The 24012-nt window shown below is 34.4% G+C and overlaps 1 protein-coding gene across 3 annotated transcripts in view; it reads left to right on the top strand.

The window, feature by feature from the left end:
• Positions 1–24012, top strand: part of Tasp1 (taspase 1) — a 199189-nt gene that overhangs the window by 122331 nt on the left and 52846 nt on the right. For all 3 annotated transcript variants that reach the window (XM_070006733.1, XM_070006734.1, XM_070006735.1), the window contains one exon: positions 3758–3868. In XM_070006733.1, the coding sequence (XP_069862834.1) occupies positions 3758–3868 (111 nt within the window). The remainder of the gene's footprint in view (positions 1–3757; positions 3869–24012) is intronic.

A 24012-nucleotide genomic window follows, 5' to 3' on the forward strand; every position in this document is an offset into this window, starting at 1 on the left:
ATTTAGAAGATTGATGAGATCCAAATACAATTCTTTTGGTAAAGGACAAGAATATATAAGTTTAGTTTAATCAAGAACATATAACACTTGATTTTATCTTTTTATAATATTAGCAGTCACTGATGTTTGTTACCTAAATTAATCAGTAGATTATAACTTCTACAGATGAATAATTATTACAGATTATATTTTATTCTAATTGTGTTAGTTTCTCCCTTATATAGTACCTGGGCTAGTTCTATAACAGAGTATTTCCTTTCATAAACTGTTTGGTAATCTTACTATGCAGTTCCCATCAGAAGTTCCTATGGGAAGAATAGAGAAATTCTTGAGAGTTTTTTTTTTCTTTTTTGGTAATACTGAAATTTGAACTCAAAGATTCATGCTTGAAGGGCTATAACATTTGAACTATACATATTATTCCTGTTACTTTAGTTATTCTTTCAGCTAGGATACTTTTTTTTGCTCATCAGCCTCAAACTACAGTCTTTATATCTATACTTGAAGGCTAACTGGGGTTACAGGTTGTGTGCCACCTCTTTGTTGAGGTGAAGTCTTGCTTTTAGTTTGGATTGGTCTCCAAGTATGATCCTTCAGATCTGTACCTGCTGAGTTGCTGGGATTTCTAGTTTGTACCACAGTGCCTGGCCCTTTATTAGTTTTAAACATAGCATCCTCTAAACATGACTAATGCTTTTAAAAGCGTAAGGCATGAATTTGCTATATGTGTCAGGCCATTTATAATTCATTTCCCCCACCCAAGGTGGGTGGTCCAGGGGTTTCATTTTGGCATGTCTATATGTGCATACAATGTACCTCGATCCGACCCACTCTCTTGTCCCCCCACCCTTCCCAATCCAATGTCAACAAATGTTATTGTTCCATTTTTGCATAAGTATATAAAGTGTTTCGATTATATTCACCCTTCTTCACCGATCAGTTGTCCCTCTCCCCTCCCACTAGTGATCAGACCAGTTTTACATTCCTGTCATTCATTTTCTCTTATTTGGCATTTTTAGTCATGGTAAATAAGTAACTAGCTTTCTAAGTTCTTTTAGAACTTTTTGTTCTAGATTTGTTGTCAAGTTTTTATTATGTGCAATCTACATGTTTTGCTAAGATCTAAGATCACACACATTCTTACTTTATATAGTAAGAACAAAAAGAGAATGCAGTGAAGGACTTAATGCACGGACCTGGATGCCTTTGAGATACACTTTGACTTGATGGTAGCATATTCTAAGCAACCTTAGAATTTTGTTGGCAAAACCACAAAAGACAGATTTTATTTGATTGGAACCTGTAGGAAACAAGCTTTGGGGATTATAGTCCTTATGTTAAAGGTAATATATATCAGAGAACATACATAATTTTAAGAGTTCCTTAATAAAAATCAATCGGCATAGTTCCATAGAACAACAGAGGGATAAGTCTTCCTGACATTCATTGTATATTTTTGGTGTAATAATAATTTCATGCGGTTTAGCTCTTTGACTTGAAGCATGTATATATAACCTTTGTGAACATTCGTTTACCTTATGGTATGTCAATTTCCTAACAATTATTATTGTTCTAAAGTATACCATTTCAGTGTTCAACATCAAATGTGTATACACAAAGGGAATTAAATTTTATGGAGTTTCATGAACTTAATAATGTTCATACATAAAGTCAAACTATTTTTTGCTACTTGTCATTTTTCTTGTTTATAAAAATAATATTGCAAAAATGGACAAAATCAAAATTACTATAATCTTACTGTGGAAGTTAAATATTAAATTACATATTAGAGCTTCACCTAATGTGTGGAGATATTCACACTTAACTTTTAAAGGCTATTTGTATTTACACTATTAAAAACACAGAGCTGTTTTTTCTGGCAGAATGTCAGGTGACTTAAAAAATCACTTTTTTTGTGTGGTGGTGTTTAGGTTTGAACTCAGGGTCTTTTTTGACAATTTTTTTTCTTTTTTTTATTGTGAAAATACTGTACAGAGGGGTTACAATTACATGGGCAAGATCATGAGTACATTTCTTATCAAGCATTGTAGCCTCCTCCTTTGTGAACTCAGGGTCTTTTGCTTGCTAGGCTGGCATTCTACTAGTTGAGCCATACCCCTCAGCCAGAATGCTCACATTTTTGTGAACTGTTCATATTTTTAGCAGTGAGTATGTATTGTATATGTATGTATAATATATAACCATATATGTGCATGCATATACAAGGAAGGAAATAAATAGAAGAGGGGAGGAGTAGGTTATGTATGAAGCAAAAAAATGAAAAGTACTATTGCTACTTAACAATTACAGATTATATCTCATGGGGAGATTTGTTATTAGTGCCTAATACTGTAAATCACATAGTACTATCTAAATAGATTATGTAGGCATCATATCAATTTGTGTTTCTTTTAATCTTATAAACTTAAAAATGTGAAGGGGGCTAGAAGTATAGCTTAGGATGCTAGCATGAGGCTCTGGGTTAGATTCCCCAGCACTGTCAGAAAATATTAGCCACTATTTAAAAGAGGCTGTTTTGTTTAGCATTCTTAATCCACATTTTGATTGCAAAGAACATGTGCAAGATCAATGACTTGGGAAAAGGCTACATTGTCCCTATCCTATTTGGGATCTGAGTAGTTCCTGGAGACAATTCTTTCTTTTGCTGCGATATTTTTTGATAAGAGTTAGACATACTTCCTTTTTAGGCTTCTTGGATGCTTAGATTGTTTAGTTCCCTTTACTTGTTTTATAAATTAATGGAGGGCTTAGTTTACAGATAAGTAAGTAGTATTTTAGGCAGGAGTTATTTATAATAGTCAACTATTTTACATGAAAGGAATTTTGATGGAGATCTTGTACATCCACTGCTCTTGTCTTGGTGAGATGACACTGACATTTTAAGTAGTGAATTTGATTCCATGTGATATGCCATGTTATTTTTTGAAAGTTTTTCCTCCAGTGTTTTTTTCAATGTAGGCTTTAAAATTTTTGTATTTCTAGAAGAAAAGAAGGCTCTTCACAAATACTTTATTAGAGAATCTTAGTTTGTAAATTATATTTTCTTTGTCTGTACCTTTGCAGGTAGTATTAGAATTCTATGTTGTTTTTAAGCCTCTCCTTAGTATTCTCCAGCGGTCCAAGTGCATATCAGGGTAGAGTTTGCTCTTTTTAGAATTGCATAGAGTACTTATCTCTCTAAGGTATGGACATCACTGTAAGAGGATGAGATAAGTGCTATTTTGTTACTCTACAGGTGTTAATATGAGATGGTATTGTGATGAAAAATAGGGCAGGGAAGAGTTAGGCTGCTCCTAGCTGCTGCCTGCCTCTCTCCCTTATCCTAGACAGGTGGGATGTAATATTGAAAATGACTGATGGCCACAGATGGCCATTTACTGACTGGGAGACTAAAGTCAATGGAATGCAAACAAATCAAGAAATATGAAAATGGGTCATTTGCAGTCACCTAGGAATGGGAATGCGTTAGTATGTTTGTACATTCCTATTAATGTAAATTACTCCTATGAAGAGAGTTTCCTTTTATTCCCATGATTTCTTTTTTGAGGTTAGACAGTTAAACGTTTTAAAATTTTCTACTGGATCTCATTACTAAATTTAACCAGATTGGCTCATAGAGGCCACTTCATCTCTCAGTGGGTTGTTCTGCTATTTTTCAGGGTATTTTAGTACTAATGAGGCAGCAGTGTTCAATATTGCTTTTCCTCAACTGTTGTTGGTTTCCTTGGACTTCTAGGATGTGGAGAGCATCTAGTGCGCACCATACTGGCTAGAGAATGTTCACATGCTTTACAAGCTGAAGATGCTCACCAAGCTCTGTTGGAGACTATGCAAAACAAGTTTATCAGTAAGTACATGACATCCTTCCAAATATGCACCGTTTTACTTAGTTGTAATCATCATGAACTGGGTTTTCCATGTGTCTCTCTTGACCTATATCCTCTAACCCCTGGAGTATCTTGCTGGTCAGATGGCACAGGAATGGTAGACTTAACCTATCCGAATTTCTATTTCTTTATACCTTATCTGAGAAATGGGATTCAAATCATTTCTGTTCTCATGTTCTCTAAAGCCAGCAAGGATTATGGTTGTCTCCTTTTTTATTTCTACCCCCAACCAGCTTGGAAAAGAAGGACAAAGACCAATCTTTTTTTCCTGTCCTCCTGATCTCCAGACAGACTCCTTTCCCAACCTTGTTTTTAGGATACTCGTGGGGACCTAGATAGGCAAATCTTTTTTCAAACTGTTGACTTTATGGAAATTTAGACTTAAAACACATTTCACTGGAGAGCTGTCTCAGTCTACAATTTATAGAAGTCCATTGAGAATGTCAAAGAATAAAGCTTAGTTCGATGAGATCAGCATACACTGATGGGGTAGAGATAAGACCTGAATCTCTTCTTAGATTCAGAAACACATGCCCTATTTGAAAATATATAGTTTTTAGGGTACGGAGATTGGAAAGACAGATTATAGACTGGAAAATACTACATTTATGTATTGATTTATCTCAAGGAAAAACATCAGATAAATTTAATGTGAAAAAACTTTAGAGTTTCCTTTATCCTGAAGTTATGAAGGGTACAGAGTAGACCTAAGTTTTCTCTAAATGATCTGAATAATTATATTAATGATGTGTGTTTGTAAGTGCTGCTTGATTGTAAAATATGAGCTGAGGAATGATGATTTTTTAGAAAAGTTGACTGCATTCATGCTATTATATGCTCAAATCCATCTGAATCAGACTTAGACTTTATTGTTCTTTTGTTTTTAACGATTATCATTGTTGAATGTTGTTTTAAGGAAAATCATCTTCTGGCCTTAGTCACATATGTGATGTATATGACTTGTTATTTAGTCATATATGTCTGGTAAAAGTATTGTCAGCACATTAAGTGTTGAAAACAAAAGGTTCATGAAAAATTAATTTCTTAGAAATCCTATAATGAGTATGCAATTTTGGCATCTGTAATTTTATGTTCATTTTGGATGATTTGAGGAACCTAACTGAATTTTTTTTTTCAGTACTGTAATTTGAACTTAGGACCTTGCCCTTGCTAGACAGGTGCTCTACCACTTGAACAATGTTCCTAAATCTAAAATCTTAGAGTCACTAGCTAGTTTTATCTGCCTAAGGAATTCCTGTATTTCATTCTTTTCAATTTTTTTCTTTTATTATCTTTAAGTAGTTGTTCAAAAGAGTTGACATTTATCAGCTTATGAATACTATATATCTTGATCCATGTCACTCCTTTCAACATTTTTACCCATCCCTCTCCTACCCACTCCTTCCCTTACTCTTCTTTTTTGTTTTTTTGTTTTTTTGTTTTTTTTTTGCTGGTCACGGGGCCTGAACTCAGGGCCTGGGCGCTGTCCCTCATCTTTTCAGCTCAAGGCTAGCACTCTACCATTTGAGCCACAGCACCACTTCCGGCTTTTTCTGCTTATGTGGTGCTGAGGAATCGAACCCAGGGCCTCATGCATGCAAGGCAAGCACTCTACCACTGAGCTACCTTTCCAGCCCCTTCCCTTACTCTTCTTAATTTTGTAGGATATTCATTAGATTCTTGTCTGCATTCTCTCCCTCTTCTTCTCTACCCTTTTTCTCTTGACTGCACCTTCTAGTACCAGCTTCCTGGTGTTTTATTGTGCTGAACTTTACTTTTGCTTTTATAAGAAATTATACTATTTGAGATCTCACTTGAATCTATAATATTTCAGTTAATACATTTGTATACACCTGCATACCACCCAGCATATTTACTTACAAGTTTATAAGCTAAGTCTTGCTTTTACATATGAGGGAAAACATGCCTTCTTTGTCTCTCTAGACCTACTTACTTCGCTTAACATAATTTTTCCAGATCTTTTCTTTCCTTTACAAATGGTACAATATCATTCTTTCAAATAGATGAGTAAATTTCATTGTGCCAGTATACCACATTTGCTTAATCCAGTCATCCAATGAGGGTCATCATGGCTGATTCCATACGTTGGCTATAGTGAATAGTGCTGCAATGAACATAGTTGTGCTGATGGCTTTGCTGTTTCCTTGTTTGTGATCTTTTGGGTAAATGCCAGGAGTGGAATTCCTGGATAATAGGGTAGTTTGTTTCATTCTTTTCTGATGCTTGTTTTGTATAGCTTAAAAAAACTGCTCATAGGGTCGAACTGTAGTGTTCCTTACCTCTGGGATCCATTATTTAGTCCAAGTAAACCAGACCCAAAGAAACATAGGTGTCATGAGCCTATAAATCTACAAGTAAGCATGCTGGATGGTAAAGGACAAAAAATATATGTAGACATGAGAAATTATAGAGGATTCTAGACATTCACACAATGAGACTAAAGGAGGATATTCTTTTTTTTTTAATTTTATTTTATTTTATTTGAGAACATACTGTACAGAGGGGTTACAATTACATTGGCAGGATAATGCATACATTTCTTACCAAGCATTGCAGCCTCCTAAAGGAGGATATTCTTAGGAGAGGATCCCAAAAGCTCAATTGGTATGTGCATTTGATCATAAAAAATGATGTTTATTAAAATCAACTCCAAAAAATGGAAACAGAGGGGTTTTTTTTTGCTATTTTTTCATACTTTGTTGCTGTTTTTGTTTTCTGTAACTTTTGTCTTGTATGTAAGCTTACCTGTTTTGGGGAGGGCAAGGAGGGCTCAGAAATAATAGGACAAAGGATGAACAAATGCAGCAATGATTCTCACTAAACACTATGTTGAAATTGAACTATACAACATGTAGGGGGTGTCAGGAGGGAAAAACTGGAGGAAAGCAAGGAAAAAGTTTACAGTTCAAAAAGAAATGTACTTACTACCTGACTTTTGTAACTGTAACCCCTCTGTACATCATCTTTACAATAACAATTAAAAAAATTCAGACTCATGATAAGAGGCAGGAAATTTTACAAGAATGTAATGACTTACTCGAAGTCATCTTGCTAGTCAGTGGGTATTCATTCTGTAAAATGATTATAAAATATAGAGCAGTCTCCTAGGTGTTAAGATAGCTAGGTTTCACTGTCAATATTAGTGTCTGGCTCATTGTGTATAGAAAGTTACTTAAGCTGTTTTTTTTTTAAAGATAAAAAATACTAGATAAGAGAAAGTTCTAAATTCCTTGACCATGCTAAATTTTTCTTACTGGATCCAGTACATAAATAAGAAATACTTTCTAATCAGATAATTTGGAAATGGGATTGGAAAATGAAAAGCTGCCAAAATCACTTGAGAAGCACAGATGATATTTACAAAATACTTGGAATGAGATAAATTGAACTTCCTAGAGGTCTGAACTAGGAGTGTAATTAATTTTCTGACTAAAACAGACAAGTTTCTTTGTTCTCATTTTCCTCATATTTAAAATGAAAGGGAAGCTCTGTATGTCTCTAAACTTCCTTAAGTCCAGAAAGTTATTTGATCATTGGATTTGTTCGGTCAAGCTAAGCTACTTCTAAAAGTACCTTTATAAATCAAACCAATCATTAATTGAAATTAAAAGTAAAACTGTTAATAGTGATTTCAAGTTCCTATCTGAAGTTATTTGGTTGAAAACCTTTCAATGATTAAAGAAAGCTAGAAAACACTTTGTTGGTTTTGTGCAAAGTATAGCGGTCTTTCTTTTTTGTTTCCATTTAAAAAGTGTGAAATAGAAGAAACAATCCAAAAATTCATATGGAACAATAGAAGATCCCAAATAGCAGAAACAGGAAGAACAGTGCTGTAGGAATATCAATATCAAAACTTCAAACTTTGTTGTCAAGCTGTAGTTATAAAAACAGCTTGGTATTGGCACATGAACAGGCAAGAGGACCAATAGAATTGAAGATCCAGACATGGTCCCACAGACCTGTGGCCACCTAATCTTCAAAAAGGGAATCAAAATTATCAGATGGAAGAAAGACAGTCTCTTCAATAAATGGTGTTGGCAGAATTGACTACACACATGTAGAAAATTGAAGTTAGATCCTTATATATTACCCTGCATCAAAATCAACACAAATGGATCAAAGCCTCAAGGTAAAAACAGAGACCCTGAAAATATTACAGGAAGGGATAGGGGATATGGTAGGGTTCCTTAGCACAGGCTGAAACATCCTAAATAAAGATCCAGAAACACAACAAATCAAAGAAAGGTTGAACAAATGGGATTGCATGAAATTGTAGAGCTTCTGCATGGCAAAGGACATTGCTAGCAAGATAAATAGAAAGCCTGCAGACTGGGAGAAGATCTTCACTAGCTATACAACAGACAAGGGTCTCATATCAAAAATATAACTAGAGCTCAAAAAATTAACCCTCCCAATAACAAATCCCCAGAGAAAAAGCCACCCCACTAATAAGTGGGCTAAAGAATTAAAAAGAGACTTCTCTGGAGAGGAAATAAGAATGGCCAGTAGACACATGAAGAAATACTCAGTGTCGCTGGCCATAAAAAAAATGCAAATCAAAACCATATTGAGATTTTACTTCACCCCAGTTAGAATGGCCATTATCAAGAAAACAAATAATAACAGATGCTGGCATAGATGTGGCCAAAAGGAAATACTACTATACTGTTGGTGGGAAGGTAAGTTGGTTCAACCACTCTGGAAGGCAGAATGGAGATTCCTCAAATGACTAAACATAGAACTCTCCTATGATCCAACAATCCCACTCCTGGGCATTTATCCAAATGGTCTCAGACTAAGCCACACTGAAGCTACCAGCACAACTATGTTCATTGCAGCATTATTTATCATAGCTAAGATATGGAACCAACACAGATGTCCTTCAATAGATTAATGGATCAAGAAAATGTGGTATACGGGGCTGGGAAGGTGGCTCAGTGGTAGAGCGCTTGCCTTGCATGCTTGAGGCCCTGGGCTCGATTCCTCAGCACCATATAAGCAAAAAGAAAAAAGCCGGAAGTGGTGCTGTGGCTCAAGTGGTAGAGCGCTAGCCTTGAGCTGAAGAGCTGAGGGACAGCGCCCAGGCCCAGAGTTCAGGCCCCACGACCGGACCCAAAAAAAAAAAAAGAAAAGAAAAGAAAATGTGGTATATTTACACAATGGAATTTTATGCTTCTATCAGAAAGAAAGACTTTGCCCCTTTTGTAAGGAAATGGAGGAAATGGAAAGACTTGGAAAAAATATTAAGTGAAGTAAGCCAGACCCAAAGAAACATAGCCTCTATGGTTTCCCTCACTTGTAATAATTAGTAGACACCTAGGTTAGTCCTGACAGAATCATAATAGCTCAGCTCTGAACATGTGACCATACAAAATGATGCTAATTGAAATGAACTCCAAGACATGGAAACAGCAGGTCTTTTTTGTTTTTGTTTTTGTTTTGTTTTGTTTTGCTTAGTTGTCAACCTTGATGTCACCAATGTATTATATCTAGTTCTTTCTTAATTTATTTCATTTTTCTTTTCCATTGGTTTATCCCTGGCTATCTCTCTGTCTTTGATTCTGGTACCCTCCATCTTGTATGTGCATTTATCTGATTGGGGGAAGGGAAGGGAAATAACAAAATGCTGAAAGAAGTACAAAAGATGACCTGTTACAACAATGATATTAACAGGACACTATATCAGAAATGAACTTCACAACTTTGTGGGGTTGGGGGAGGAGTTCGGAGAGGGAAGGGATAGTGGGAGAACAACAGTGGAGTGGGTAATAATGTTCAATGAGAAATGTACCTTACTCATGTAAATGTAACCCCTCTGTACAGCATCTTTACAATAAAATAAAAAGTTTAAAAAGTTATTGGAAAAAATTGTATAAATAATAAATCTAGATATTTTCATTAAATCTATATATATATAAATAACTTTGAATAATATTGGAGTTAATTATCCCATTTCCATTCATCTGAATCTCATTCCATTATTAACAGTTTGATGTTTGTCTATTGATTCATAGCTATACATATTTCTATATATTTCTATATGTTAGTATTCCATGGGTCTATAATATTCTGTCCTCTACTGAGAGTTGTGTATTATTTTTATCTATAGCATTTTACTATGCATGAATGTTTCTTTATAGTCTTGTTTTTTAAATTTCAGTTCTATTCATTCTTAGTATATAATTCTTTTATTAGTTTTTGTTGTTTTTCCTTTGACTTTGGAATTTATATTTACAGTCAGTCCAGCTCCATTTAAAAGACAAAACTAAACTACTTCACAATCAGTGCATATAGTCTATAGTAACAAAATATTTCTAATTCTTCCCCTCTATCCTTTGAATTATTCATGATTTTTAATTTCACTTGTGTATAAGCATATATAACCAAATCCATTGTTACAATTATTATTTTCAACAAGTTGCTGTCTGTCAGGTGAATTAAGAATGTTAACAATAAAATTATATTTACTTTCACTTATTCCTTTAAAAATTCTCCTTCAGTTTTTATCTAGGTTTGAGTTCTTTTTTTAAATACATTTTTATTATAAAAATACTGTACAGAAAAAAATACTGTTCAGAAGGGTTACAGTTACATGAGTAAGGTAATGAATACATTTCCTATCGAGCATTGTTGCCTCATCCTTTGTCTTTCCCCTGCCATACCTTCCGTCTCCACCTCCCCAACTATCCCCCCCGCCCCCCACCATCAAAGTTGTAAAGTTCATTTTCAACATAGTGTCTTGTACATCTCATGGTTACAGTGGGTCAACCTGTATCTCTATTTAAGCATTTTGTTTTTTCCCTTCCCCTCCCCAAATTAGAAAAACGTATATACAAGATGCAGGGCACCTGAATCAACTACAGTGAAAACAGGGCTTATACCGCAGGGGAGGAACATTAGGTTTGAGTTCTTTTAGCCTATATAAATTTCCTTCTTTAGGAAGAGCTTCTTTTAACTTTTCTTGTGTCATGTATAAAGGAAACAAATACCCTTCATTTCTAGTTGCAAAGAAGATCTTTTCTTTTCTTTTTTCCTTTTCTCTCTCTCTCTCTCTCTCTCTCTCTCTGTGTGTGTGTGTGTGTGTGTGTGTGTGTGTGTTTAAGAAAGAGCCTCACTGTATAGCTCAGGTTGGTTTGTTTAGCCTCCTGAGTGCTGGTAATAAAGGTACGTGTAATCATCCCTGGCTTATCTTTTTGTTTTGAAGAATACCTCTGCAAGATACAGAATTCTAAGGTTTTTTTTTTTTTTTTTATCTCAAAACTTTCATTATTTGACTTCACTTTCTTGCTTGCATGATAAGTAAGGGGAAATCAGATATAATGCATTTCTTTATTCTTCTGAAGGTAAGTCATTTTCTTCCTCTGACTTCCTTCAAAATGTTTTTCTTTATCTTTTATTTTGTGCAGTTTAGATATACCACATCCACGTATAGTTTCTGGAATTTATCCTGTCTCGTGTTCTTTTATTTTGCTACTTTTATAGTTTGACATCTAACATTAATTTTGGGTAAATGCTTAGTTTTAAAATTTTCTTGTTTTCTACTTTCTTTTTTAAAATGTATATGTTGCATCTTTTGTAGTTGTAGCACAATTTTAGGATCTTCAGTTTTGTTTCTATTTTTTAATACTTGTGTTTGGGGTTTTTTTTTGCTTTTTTTTTCTTTTTCTTTACTCTTTTGCTTTTCAGTTTAGAACGTTTCTATTGGAATGTAATATATCTAGTCTACTGATGAAGGCATTCTTTATTTCTCTCCCAGTAGACTGAGCTCTAGCATCTTTTTTGGTTCCTAGAATTTCCATCTCTCTGCTTTTATTATCCATTGGCTAGTATGGTATCTAGTTTTCCATTAGTACTCTTATCATATTATTAATTGGTTATCAATTTTTAAAATGTACAAAATTATGAGTGAAACTAATGCTTTCTACTTTTGTCTTTTTCTAATACTTGAGGTTGAGGAAATTTTTAATTGACCTTTTCTATTTTTTCTTGAATCACCAGTTTACACACTTGCCTAGTTTTCTGTTGTTTGGTGATTTTTGTTGAAGTGCTATTTATGTTTATTGATGGTAAAAACTACTTTAAAGAGTCTAAAATAAAAACAAACTACAGTAGTAAGCATCTGTAGAGAATGAAAATTAATCCTAAATATCTTTTTTTTATAGTGATGACATGCTTGGTGCCTCTGACCAAGTAATAAGGCATTTTACAAGAAACAAACACAACCAAATTTTATACTTGTGGCAAGAGTGAATGAAAATTTTGAAAGAATCTGTTTTCAATGAAAATCTTAAATAATTCCTCATATATAAAGGCATAAAGCATAATCAAAATAGTAAAACATCCATCCAGGAGAACTTCCATGAGAAAGCAACTATTGAAATAAGGAGTTTTAGCCATACTATCAAAATGATATTATGTTATGATCACAAGATAGAAAATATAAAGTAAGTATATTTTCCCTCAAGTTCTGTACTCACCCCTACCCTTATGAAAGTATATACTCAAATACACCATACACAATGAAAAGAAGACAGAATCATCAAAAAATAAATCTTTAAAAAATTTTAAAAGATCACTTGTTCCTATATTTTAGAGTCTGTTTTGACATATATACATATATATAATTTTATATAAATATCAAGAGGCATGTAGGTATTGTGCCTTTGTGTTTTTCTCATGAGTATCCTCTTTTGGTCTAACTGGGTGAGTGTATAGAATCTTCCAGAATATTTTTAAGTGTGTAGAAGTTTCATAACTTAAAATATATTTAACTGAGTAAATGGAATAGGGAAGGAAAAAAGACAATATGATAAGCTTCTTCAGAGATGACAGTCATTTTGAAATGTGCATGTCTTAGGGCCTTTCAGAAGATTTGTTAAGGTGGAGCACCCAGTGGCTCTGCCTGTAATCCTGACTACTCAGGCTGAGAACGGAGGATCACAGTTGAAAGCAGTCCATACAGGAAAGTCCATCAGACTCAACTCCAGTTAACCATCAAAAAACCAGAAGTTGGCTTAGGTGGTAAAGAATTAGCTGTGGGCAAAAAGTTTAGGGACAGCCCTTAATTCATGCCCCAGGACTTGTTCTAAAACAAAAGGAAGCAGAATGTTTGTTAGGAAGCTCATGACAGAATCAAATTTCTTTTGACTATGTTAGGAAGTGTGGTGACTTCTGAGGTATTTTCTGAAAAGAGATTTTTTTTTAAGACCTAAGAAATATCATATGTCATATTTACAATAAGTTGCAAAAAAGAAAACAAAAATAAAACCTGTGTCTGGAAAACCAAAAGGCTAAAAAAAGGCTGATTAGGTAATAGAAGTAAAAGTAGTAAAATTTAAGAACTTTTTTCTCTTTGACTAAAATAGATGATTAAAAGTCACATTTTTGAGTCCAGCAATTTTCATTTGAAAATAATACTTGATCTGCTTGTTAATTTGAGCAACACTTAAATATAATTTTTCAGTGAATGTTGAGTACAAAAAAATAGAATCATCACAATTGCCAAGAAGATGACAAATTACCTTCATTGACATGGTTGATGTATTTTATTTTCGGGTAAAACTGAGTCAGTCTGTACTGAACAGTTCAGTTATCTTGTTTTCTTCTTATAAATGAAAGAAAAGCCTTCGTGATTGTATTAAATTACCAATGGGGTTGTTCAACAGCAGACTAACAAGATAGGCTTATTAGAATGAATGGAAATGGGCAGTCTGCAGTTGGAGAATAACTTCACAGGGTTTTGCGCTGTCAAAACAGAAGTTAGTTTTCTCCCTGTAGCTGGGATTTCCTGTTTACACAAGAACCCTACCCTTCCAGAGCCTTTAAATCCCATATATTTGGGACACTTGGAACTTTTTGAGTAGCAGAAGATGACTGTATCAGCAGCACCAGTGTTCACTCTCTCACCCAGACCTTTGGGAACGAAACCCTAAAAATCATTTAAAATCAACATCAGATTTTGATAACTAGAAATAATTTGGTAATATGTATCTGGGAAACAATAAGCACAGTACTAATGAAGAAAAACAAATGCAAAGTTCTATAAACACCTCATGGTACTTTAAAAAGCACCAGTTTTATTGCTGGTCTATTTAATTTCAAAAGTGGCTCAATTTGGGAGCCATGAACTTCATTGTAAAAGTTGAGGAACTTGTCAAAATAGGAATTTTGTTAAGAGTTTTGTGTTAAAACACATTAGAATGTAAAAATTGTACAAGGAATTTTATTCATGCAGAGAAAATGAAAATAAATGTTTTCATATTAGTAATTATTATTTTTCTGCAAAGGGCATTAATTAGGGATCAAAAAGATTTTTTTTGTCTGTTCCTTTTATTTGGGAGTGAACTGCTAATATTAGTCACAGTAAACACAAAGCACATAATTATAATGTTGCAAGAAGGAAAGGAACTTAATTAGAATATTAGCATAGATTTTATCACTTGAATATCCTCAGTCTGAAAATCCAAAATCTGAAGTGCTTTAGAATCTGAAACAAAGTTTCAAAACATTTCAGATTTAGGATTTTGGGAACAGAGATGCTGAACCTTGGTAGCCAAAAAGTCTAAGAAAAAAAAGGAAAGGAAATTAAGTCATATAAAGCTGAAGGCTGAGCTGTATAATGCTTTGACTGATTTTGAATAAGACCTATACTGTACCTTTTGGATTGGGCAAATAAACTCTTAATTGTTACAATAATTGCCATAGAATTTAGAATTCTTTTTATGATTATAAAGTTGCTTCCTCTTATTATAATCTAATTTGAAAGCCATCATATATTTGAGAGTAAGTATGATTTTTGACCCTTTCGAAACCACACATTCATACGGGAAGAATGGGTGTATGTAAGCAGCATTATTCTTAACCTTTTATAAATGTGTTTAACTCCAGATCATTCATTATTATTAATAGTTGGCAGCTTATGTGGAGTGCTTCTTGTGCTCAAACATTTGATGAATTTCTGGCATGTTACTCACTTCTGGGTTGATTTTCAAATTGGCTAATAATTCAGAATACTTTCTTGATTTGTTTTGAGTAATAATATTTGTATTTACAACATTAAGGTGAGTAATAACAGGATCATGTGAATTTGTAATTAGCATTTCTGTAATTTCATTTGAAAATTTTTGCCATGTTTTTCAAGTGTGTGCTTGTGTATATATTTCTATTTTAAGGATTATTTTTTAGGGTTAAAAAGTCCTTATATCTTCTTTCCATTTATTATGAAATACTATGTTCCAAAGATTCCATTATCCTGTAATATTTAGATGTCACATGTCAAAACATTGAGTATTTTTATAAGTATAATAACTTGTATTTAATAAGAGCTAGAAGCATGGCTCAGTGAATGAGTGTCAGCCTAGAAAGTGGCCCTGACTTCAAAACCCCAGTACTATTTAAAAAAACAAGAAGAAATCTATACTTAAGGAATCCAACTCAAATACCAATTTGACTGAAAGCCAATAAAAATGCTATAGGTGAAAATTAAATTCATTTAGTTGATTGTATTTGACTGATGTTGAAACAATGACACTTTAAATAAAAGCCTATGTAACAAATGGTCCTGGCAAAGCTGTACATTCATATAGAGAATTGAAACTAAACCCATATCTGTTACCTTGTACAAAAATCAATTGAGAAAATGGATCATATTCCTTAATGTATAACTCAAAACTTTGAGCCTATTTAAAGAGAATACTAAGGAAATTCTCCAAGTTATGGGCATAGGCAATGATTTCCTAAACAGTACTCTAGTAGTCCAGGAAACAAAAGTTAGAATTGACAAATGGAATTAAAAGAAAGTTTTAGCTACAGCAAAGGAAACAATCAACAGAAAAAATAATTTACAGAGTTAGAAAAAAAATCTGTTCCAGCTATTCTTCTGACAAAGGATTAATTGTTAGAGTATATAAAGTATATTTAATGCTAAAAAATCCAATCAGATTGTGCAAAATGTTTGGCAACAGGGGTTCATATCTGTAATCCTAGTTACTCAAGAGGATGAGATTTGGAAGGTCTAGGTTAAAGGGCAGCCTGAGCAGAAAATTCCTTGAGACTCTATTTCCAAAACAACCAGCAAAAATTGAACTGGAGTTCAAATTTTAGTACTAGAAATAAAATAAGCAAACAAAATAATCAATTATCTGTATAGACAATTCTCAAAATAAGAATTACAAATGGCCAATAAATAGGAAAAAATGCTCAATATGTTTAACCATTACACATCAAAATGACATTGAGATGCCTTTTGCCCTAGTCAAAATTACTAAAATAATGCTGGCAAACATATGGAGGAAAAGGAACCTTGTACACTGCTGATAGGAAAGGAAGTCAGTACATCTATTATAGAAAACAATATAGAGGGTTCTCAAGTAAACTAAAATTATAACTACTGTATGATCAACTTTATCACTCGTGGGTATTTATCTGCAGAAAATGAAATCAACATATATTGTAAGAGAGCTATGTCACAAACATAGATGGACATGATTGTTTCTTTCCACAGTGTCAGAATTTATTGAATAACAAATTCACAAGCTACACCCATTTATAGCATATTTATACATGCAGAAACATTACAGTAAAACTCATTAATTTGTATATTTAATATGCATTAATAACTACAATAAAAAGCCTTTAAAGGAGAAAGTGGCCTTTAAAAGCACTTTTAATACAATTGAAGAAATTTTGATAGATTAGATGATAATTTGGTAGATGATTACTTTGGTAGGTATAGATATGTTTAATACTGTATTTTATATGCGAGGGTGTCCTTATCCCTGGATTATGTCCTCTATATAATTTATGAGTAAACCCAAATGCAACAAGATGATTTCAGAATCCAGGTGAAAAGTATATATTTTAATTGTGTAGTACTTCAATTTTCCTGATAATTTGAATTTTTATAAAAACCAAGGGACTTTTGACTTGAAAAAGTAATAGTGCATTTCATGAGCATTTTTTAGTTGAAGTCATACTTTATGGTTTATTATATTTATAATTATGGTCATCATTGTTATTTTACAATGCTGGGATTGAACCCAGGGCCTTATACATGCTACACTCCTGTATCACACTTCCTGAACCCTCCTCTCTAAGACAAGAGATAGAGTCTATAGATATACATGTTGTAAAAAATGACAAAGGAGACTTATGCACCAATTACCAAGTTTTCCTCTACTTAACATCCTACAAGACTATCATATCACAAATGAAGAATTAATGCTGATACAGCCCATCAGTCTTATCCCATGTTCACAGTTTCATTTGTCTGTGGCCCACCTGGGCTTAAATCCTATAAACCAATAATTCTCAATTTTGGTAACTAATTTCTAAATATATGCCACATGCAGTGACTCACACTTCGAATCCCAGCTACTCGACAGCTTGAAATTGGAAGACTGTGTTTAGAGGTAAGCTAAGGCAAGATCTTGTGAGCTCTTCATCTTAACAGAAAAACACTTGGTTAACAATGCTGATCTAGAGATTCTCATTGAATCAATGAGGTTAAACTTACATACATATGAATTTTTGTCTTTTACATGCACACATAGACACATACCCACATAAATATAGCTTTTAGGTTTATTTCTTAGGGTCCACATTTGAATCTAGGATGCTTTTGTACTCTAGGCTGATGATGGCCTTTAGGGAAATTGACTTTCTTAATTGAAAAATATACAATAAAAATAGAAAATCATTGTGACTTTAGTGTAGTGTTCAGAAAAACTGCTTACCATCCATCTCATAAAGCTGAATCTAGAACTGGTTTGTGATCCCTCAAAATTAATTTAAATTTTAACCTAGGTCATTAAGTAAATGGAAACAAATTTAGAGGAAAAATCATAGAAAATAAACATGTAGAAAGTGTAACTCACAAATGCATTTTGTAAGAAAATTACATTTTAATAGGGAACTTCATAAGTATGAATGACAAGTAACTTTTGAGAACATGAATCTATTCATAGTCTTAGAACATCATTATATCAAAGTCACACTGTCTTCATTGCCTATGATGATCAAGACCTTTGGTCTTTAAGGTTCTTATCATAGTAATTGATGTTTTTACGATTTTAGTTACAGGTTTGGCAGATTTGAATTATAGGTTTTCAGATTTGAATTATAGAGCATCAAAGAAGGTCTGCCTTTTATATAAATTAAATCTATTTATATATTAGAGTAATCATACATCATTGTAAATCACTTCATACTTTTCAGAGACTTTTCAAGTATATTACTTCAATTCTTTTTTTTAACACTTAATCTCCTTTTGTTAATATTTGGAAAACTCAGAGCCAAGGGTCAAATATCAGCCTAGTGACCTGTGCCTTGGTAATCAGGGACCTAAGCCTACAACCTATGTCTCCTAATTGCTAGAATACTCAGGACTCATGCTAAATTTGTGTGTACATGTGTCTGCTTTATCCCCATGCTTATCAAAGCCCTTCATAACTGGGAGAAACCATTCAGACTGCCATTCAGGTGGAATTGTTCCAATCCTTCATGTCATGGGGATGAGCATGTGACCAGGTCTGGGCACAGTTTCTTCAAAGGTCACCATGTTACTGACATCAGGCAATTCAGCATACTTCCTTGGATTTCTCTGCTAGAACTAGATGAGCAATGATTTCTCTTTGCTGAGGTTGTCAGCATTGGGACTGACATAGGAAAGTGTCAACAGTGTGAAGCTAACCATGACTGCTACTACATGAAATCCCCAGAATTCCACCTCAGTCTCGGAAATGATCATTCTTTGGAATGAGGCTCATTTTAATTTACATGGTGTCTGCTTTGTATGCAATAGCATGTTGTATCTTTCATTCTGTAACTCAAATTGGGTTTTTCTATTCATTTCTGTCTTCAAATCTTATGTGCATAAAACATTTTATTTACAGCAAATAACTTATCTATTTTAGCAAGTTTAGTTTTGTCTTTGATTCATTTTGTTTCTTTAAACACTGTGTATAATGCTTAACTGCTCTTCTTTAGACCTCTCTTTAAAAGCCATTTGTAATGACTTAACTTGAGACTTATTTTTCCTTTTGAAATAAGACATCCAGAGTTTCTTTATAGCAGCTCCTTAGTGTCTGAGATAATCTGGCTTGCTCCTCTCTCTGTCCTCCTCCTCTGCCAGCTTTAGTATATGGCTCCTACCATCTGGATTTCAGATAGGAAAAGGAGAAAACATAAAAACAAAAGTGGTATGCCATCTGAATCAGCACATTTTATGTTTGTTTATTTTTGTGCCAGTCCTGGAGCTTGAACTCAGAGCTTGTGCACTTATCCCTTGAGTTTCGTTTGCTCAAGGCTAGTGCTCTACCATTTGAGCCAGGGCTCTACTTCTGGCTTTTTTTAGGGTAGTTTGTTGTAGATAAGAATTTCATGGACTTTCTTGCCACAGCTGGCTTTGAATTGCAATCCTCAGATCTCAGCCTCCTGAGATCTTTCTCAATGTTCTACAAATTATATTGTTTTATTCATTTAACATTTTTGAATGTTTTTAGAAACTTAAAAATGAGTGGCTCTCATTTTTTCTCTATCAGCTAGTCTTATGAGGACATTTATGGTTGAATTCCACAGTTGTGTTCATTTTCTTTATTAGACATAGTAAAAGGTTTTCCACCGCCTAAGGCTTCTAGGCATGCATACAAGGTTAAAATATGCAATTAAATCAAACAGGGCAGCTAAAATTCCACAACAAAGGTAGAAAAAAAGTTTAGGACTTTATTTAGTAAAAAATGAGAAGCCAAAAAATAGATCCTGCCCAGTGCCCTAAGGTTAACAATTAAGGTGCTTTGTGGAATTAAGACAAGGGGAGAATTCCAGAGATACACAAAGCTCTGATGGGCTGACAAGGGGAAGGAATTTAGAGCCTCCAAACAGGGAAGGAATGTCACGGGAAACAGTTGACCTTGCTATGCCCAGAATTCTCTGACAGCTGTCCTCAGGATACTGTACTGATATTATGTAAAGATGCGAGGACATAAATATAACCTGGTCCAAATGACAAGTTGAGGTCAGCAATCCGTTTCATATATTACAGTGAGCATGTGGGCCTCCTGTTGGAGAGCAGCAACCTCGGTATGGTACCTAGCTTTGGGTTCCAGTTGACTTTCTTGTTTTTTTAACACATTTACTGCAGTATGTGTTTAGCACTATGAGAGGAAAACTGTCCCTTCAGCCCATTGGCTGGCATGTCTTACTGGGTCCAATCACTGAGGAGCTCTCACTTAAATGATCACATAGTCTGCTTTTTGGCAGTAATTCATAACCCATTCTACTCTCCCCAGAACAGCCTTTTCAAATTCTTTCTCCAAAGATTTTGTTTTTAAAATATAAACTACATTTCCTTAACCTCTTGATGGCTCTGTACTGCGAAGAAGGCAGTAATTCAAGGTCTTAGCTATGATCGTTGCCTGACTTCTCACATCCTACCAGAAAGTCTTGCTCATTTTGTTGGTCTCTCTCATCTTCTTTCTGTCTTTCCAAAGTCCCAGGTTATTTCACGCCTCAGGATCTTTGCATGTGCTATTTTCTTATTCTGGACTGTTCTCTTGATCTCTCTTCCTCATCTTTTGGTGAAAATTCAAACGATAGGTTCTCAGTCTCCCTTGGAGCAGGGATCTTGTATATCTTGTTGACTGAGATACTGATGTAATTACAGCATCCATAAAGGTGTTAGGTACATAATTAATAGTACTTGATGAATAACTAATACATAAATAAAAGAAAAATAATGAAGCTGTCTACACACACTTCTAGGTTATGTCCCACTTTTTTTTTTTTTGGTTTCCCCTTTTTCAGTATAGCCCTTTTTTAGTAAGCAAGTTTTATATTTGAACTTGCGGTGGAAAAGAAACTCGTACAGTACAAGTCCTCTCACTGTGAGTTTGCTAGGTGAAATTTACTTGAACTTTCTAAAAAATGTTGGGACTCATTCGGAAGATAGGTTATTCTTATAAATGATTTTATCAATGGCAACCCTTTTGTACAACTATTTCAAGATAAAAATATAATTTAAAAAAGAAACTTACCTTCCTGGTAACATGATCATAGAAGATCTGGGGTATGGTACCACCTTCTTGACCTTCTGAGTCACCAATTGTTAGCTTTTTAAGCAGTCATCTCATTCCTCCTCCTCTTTTCCAATAAGACTTCTCAGTCAGTTTCCTCTGCTATTTTCATTTCAACAAATTATCATATTCTAAACTGTTGTGATCTTTTTTATTTCTTTCAACTTGATTTGTCTTTCTCTGAGGTTTTCCTCCTTAATAGCTATAGTTATTCTCAACAGCACTGTCCCTTTGCTCTCCAGGATCTTGTTCCTATCCACTTTCTTTTTTGGATTCACTCATTACGTACTCAATTTCTTTTCTTTTTGTCGGTCATGGGGCCTGAACTCTGGGCCTGGGCGCTGTCCCTCAGCTCTTCAGCTCAAGGCTAGCGCTCTACCACTTGAGCCACAGTGCCACTTCCTTTTTTTTTTCTTTCTGCTTATGTGGTGCTGAGGAATTGAACCCAGGGCCTCATTCATGCAAGGCAAGTACTCTACCACTGAGCCACCTTCCCAGCTCCACAGATTCTTGATTTGACAAAAACTATCTCATGTTCTCAGGACCACATGTTTTTTCTTTACTGTTTGGTCCAGGGACATCATGCGTCCCTCTAGTCTCTGGTCGGACAGTCTTTCAGCCTGAGTCAGGGACAGTGGAGCAGAAATTGAGTACTTGTTACATTGCAAGCATTGTGAATTCTTCTTTGTGACCTCCCCTCAAGGTTCAGCTATCTAAATAATAAGATCCATAGATATTTATTATAGTGTTACTTAGCACCATCATATCTGTCCATATTCAATTTATTGTCCAAGGGCAGATTTGGCTTCTTACCTTCACTGTGGGCCCTAATTAAGTTAGTATAGTTCTTCTCAAGGCCTTCAATACCTAACACACAGCCTACTATTGTGCTTTTTATATGTAACAGGTATTCTTTGATTACCTACTATGTGCCATATACTGTTCTGGGGTTGGATAGAGACACATACAGTATTGTATAGTATATATTTAAGTATGTATGCATGTGTTATATATGAATATTTGTGTCCACATTGTTTGGCAGAATGTTGAGCATAGAATAGGTGTTAAAGATAGTCAATGGCTTCACTGAGAATGGGATACATAGCAAAATGCAATCAAAATCAAATGAAATACAAATCCCATATATCATTGTGTTGATACACTGTCTAATTGAATTCTAGCCCTCTGTATACCTGTTTGCTTGCATCGATCAATGCTTCTGTTAGGCACTTAGATTATACCCAGTGTCATTAAATTCACAGTACAAAAATTGCAGCATTTTATGATTTAGAGTTGTGAGCTCAAGCATTGGTAATATGCATTTGTAACTATAGGTCTATGAACTTCCATCCCCTCAAAAATATTTTTATGCTTTCTATGTTTGAAATCATGAATCAACAGACTTTCACTTATTTATGAATAGTTGACTTAAAAGTTTTGCAATTGGTCTGCTTTCACCTTACAGACAACTGCCTTGGAACCTGTAGGTTTTTGTTTAGATTGTTTTTGCTCTATTTGCAGAAGATTGTTGAGCTTGAATTTCTTGTTTTAGAAATATTTTAGATGGTGATAAACAAGATAAGGTTGGTCAGAAGACTAAGCACTGATTATGAGAAAAGAAAATTTTACACTAAGCTTATGTGTCTGTGGACATGCTACAAACACACTTATTTGATCAAAAGCACAAATGAGCCTTTTAAATTATTTTGAAGAGTGCTCTCTTGCTTTATTTTAGGAGGGCCATGTCATATTACTTTGTCTGAAAATCATGTGGCCTCAGCCTTTTGTGAGGTCAAGTATATAAATGATTATCTTAAGTTTTTCCTGGGAAAATTTTTATCATGGCATCCTCACTCGAGCAAAATTATAATTAATTTAATATTATCCATATAATAATTCCAGTGAGGGTGGGAGTTAAGAATATTAAAGAATCCTATTTTTAAAATTCCTTGAGGTCTGGTAATTTGGATCAGTGGTAGAGTGCTTGCCTAACATGCATGAAGCCCTAGGTTCATTTCCTCAGTCCCACATAAACAGAAAAAGCCAGAAGTAGCACTGTGTCTCAAGTGGTAGAGCACTAGCCTTGAGCAAAAGAAGCTCAGGGACAGTGTCCAGGCCCTGAGTTCATGCCCCAGCACTGGAAAAAGAAGAGGAAAGAAAAATCCCATGAGAGTAGTAGTGGTTGGAGACATGGCTGAGGTAGGGCACCTGCCAAGGAGTGTGAAGCATCCAATAGTGAATTTGAATCCCAGTCCCAGAAGAAGGAGGAAAAAAGAAAATAGCAAAGACTACTTCAAACAATGAAAAAATGATGAGTCGAAACTAGATCAGTCAAAGAGAATACTGTACAGTTGTAAGAATTAGTTCAGTATCTGTATGAGAATAGTTTTATTATTGGAACAGTTCAGATACTTACAAAAGTTGAGTATGTGATAAAATTTATTTTAAGGCAGTTAAACCTAGCTTAGTGACCCTGGGTGACTCATCCATACTCTTTGTGCCTCAGTATCTTATCTGTAAGTAAGAATAATTTTAAAAAGGACCATTTTTTTTAAAGCAGTGGGTAAGGAGATGAATTTAACATAATTTATGTTATACAATTGATTGACAATTTAGGGGAGAAAACAGGTAATAGAAAATGAGCAAATTATATTCATAATTTCCATAATAAAACTCATAGAAGCCTTAAAGGAAAAGTATTGATAAGCCAACTGTATAAGCATTAAAACTTCCTTTACTGGGACTGGGAAGGTGGCTCAGTGGTAGAGTGCTTGCCTTGCACGTATGAGGCCCTGGGTTCGATTCCTCAGCACAACATAAGCAGGAAAAAAAAAGCTGGAAGTGGCACTGTGGCTCAAGTGGTAGAGCGCTAGCCTTGAGCTGAAGAGCTGAGGGACAGCACCCAGGCCCAGAGTTCAGGCCTACAACTGGACCCCCCAAAAAAACCCAAAACAACAAAAACAAAAACTTCCTTTACTAATTTTTTAACTTACTATGAAATAAAAAGAATTCAT

The sequence above is a fragment of the Dipodomys merriami genome, unplaced genomic scaffold, assembly GCF_024711535.1.
Source record: "Dipodomys merriami isolate MVZ:Mamm:240054 unplaced genomic scaffold, mDipMer1.0.p SCAF_7, whole genome shotgun sequence".
NCBI lineage: Eukaryota > Metazoa > Chordata > Mammalia > Rodentia > Heteromyidae > Dipodomys > Dipodomys merriami.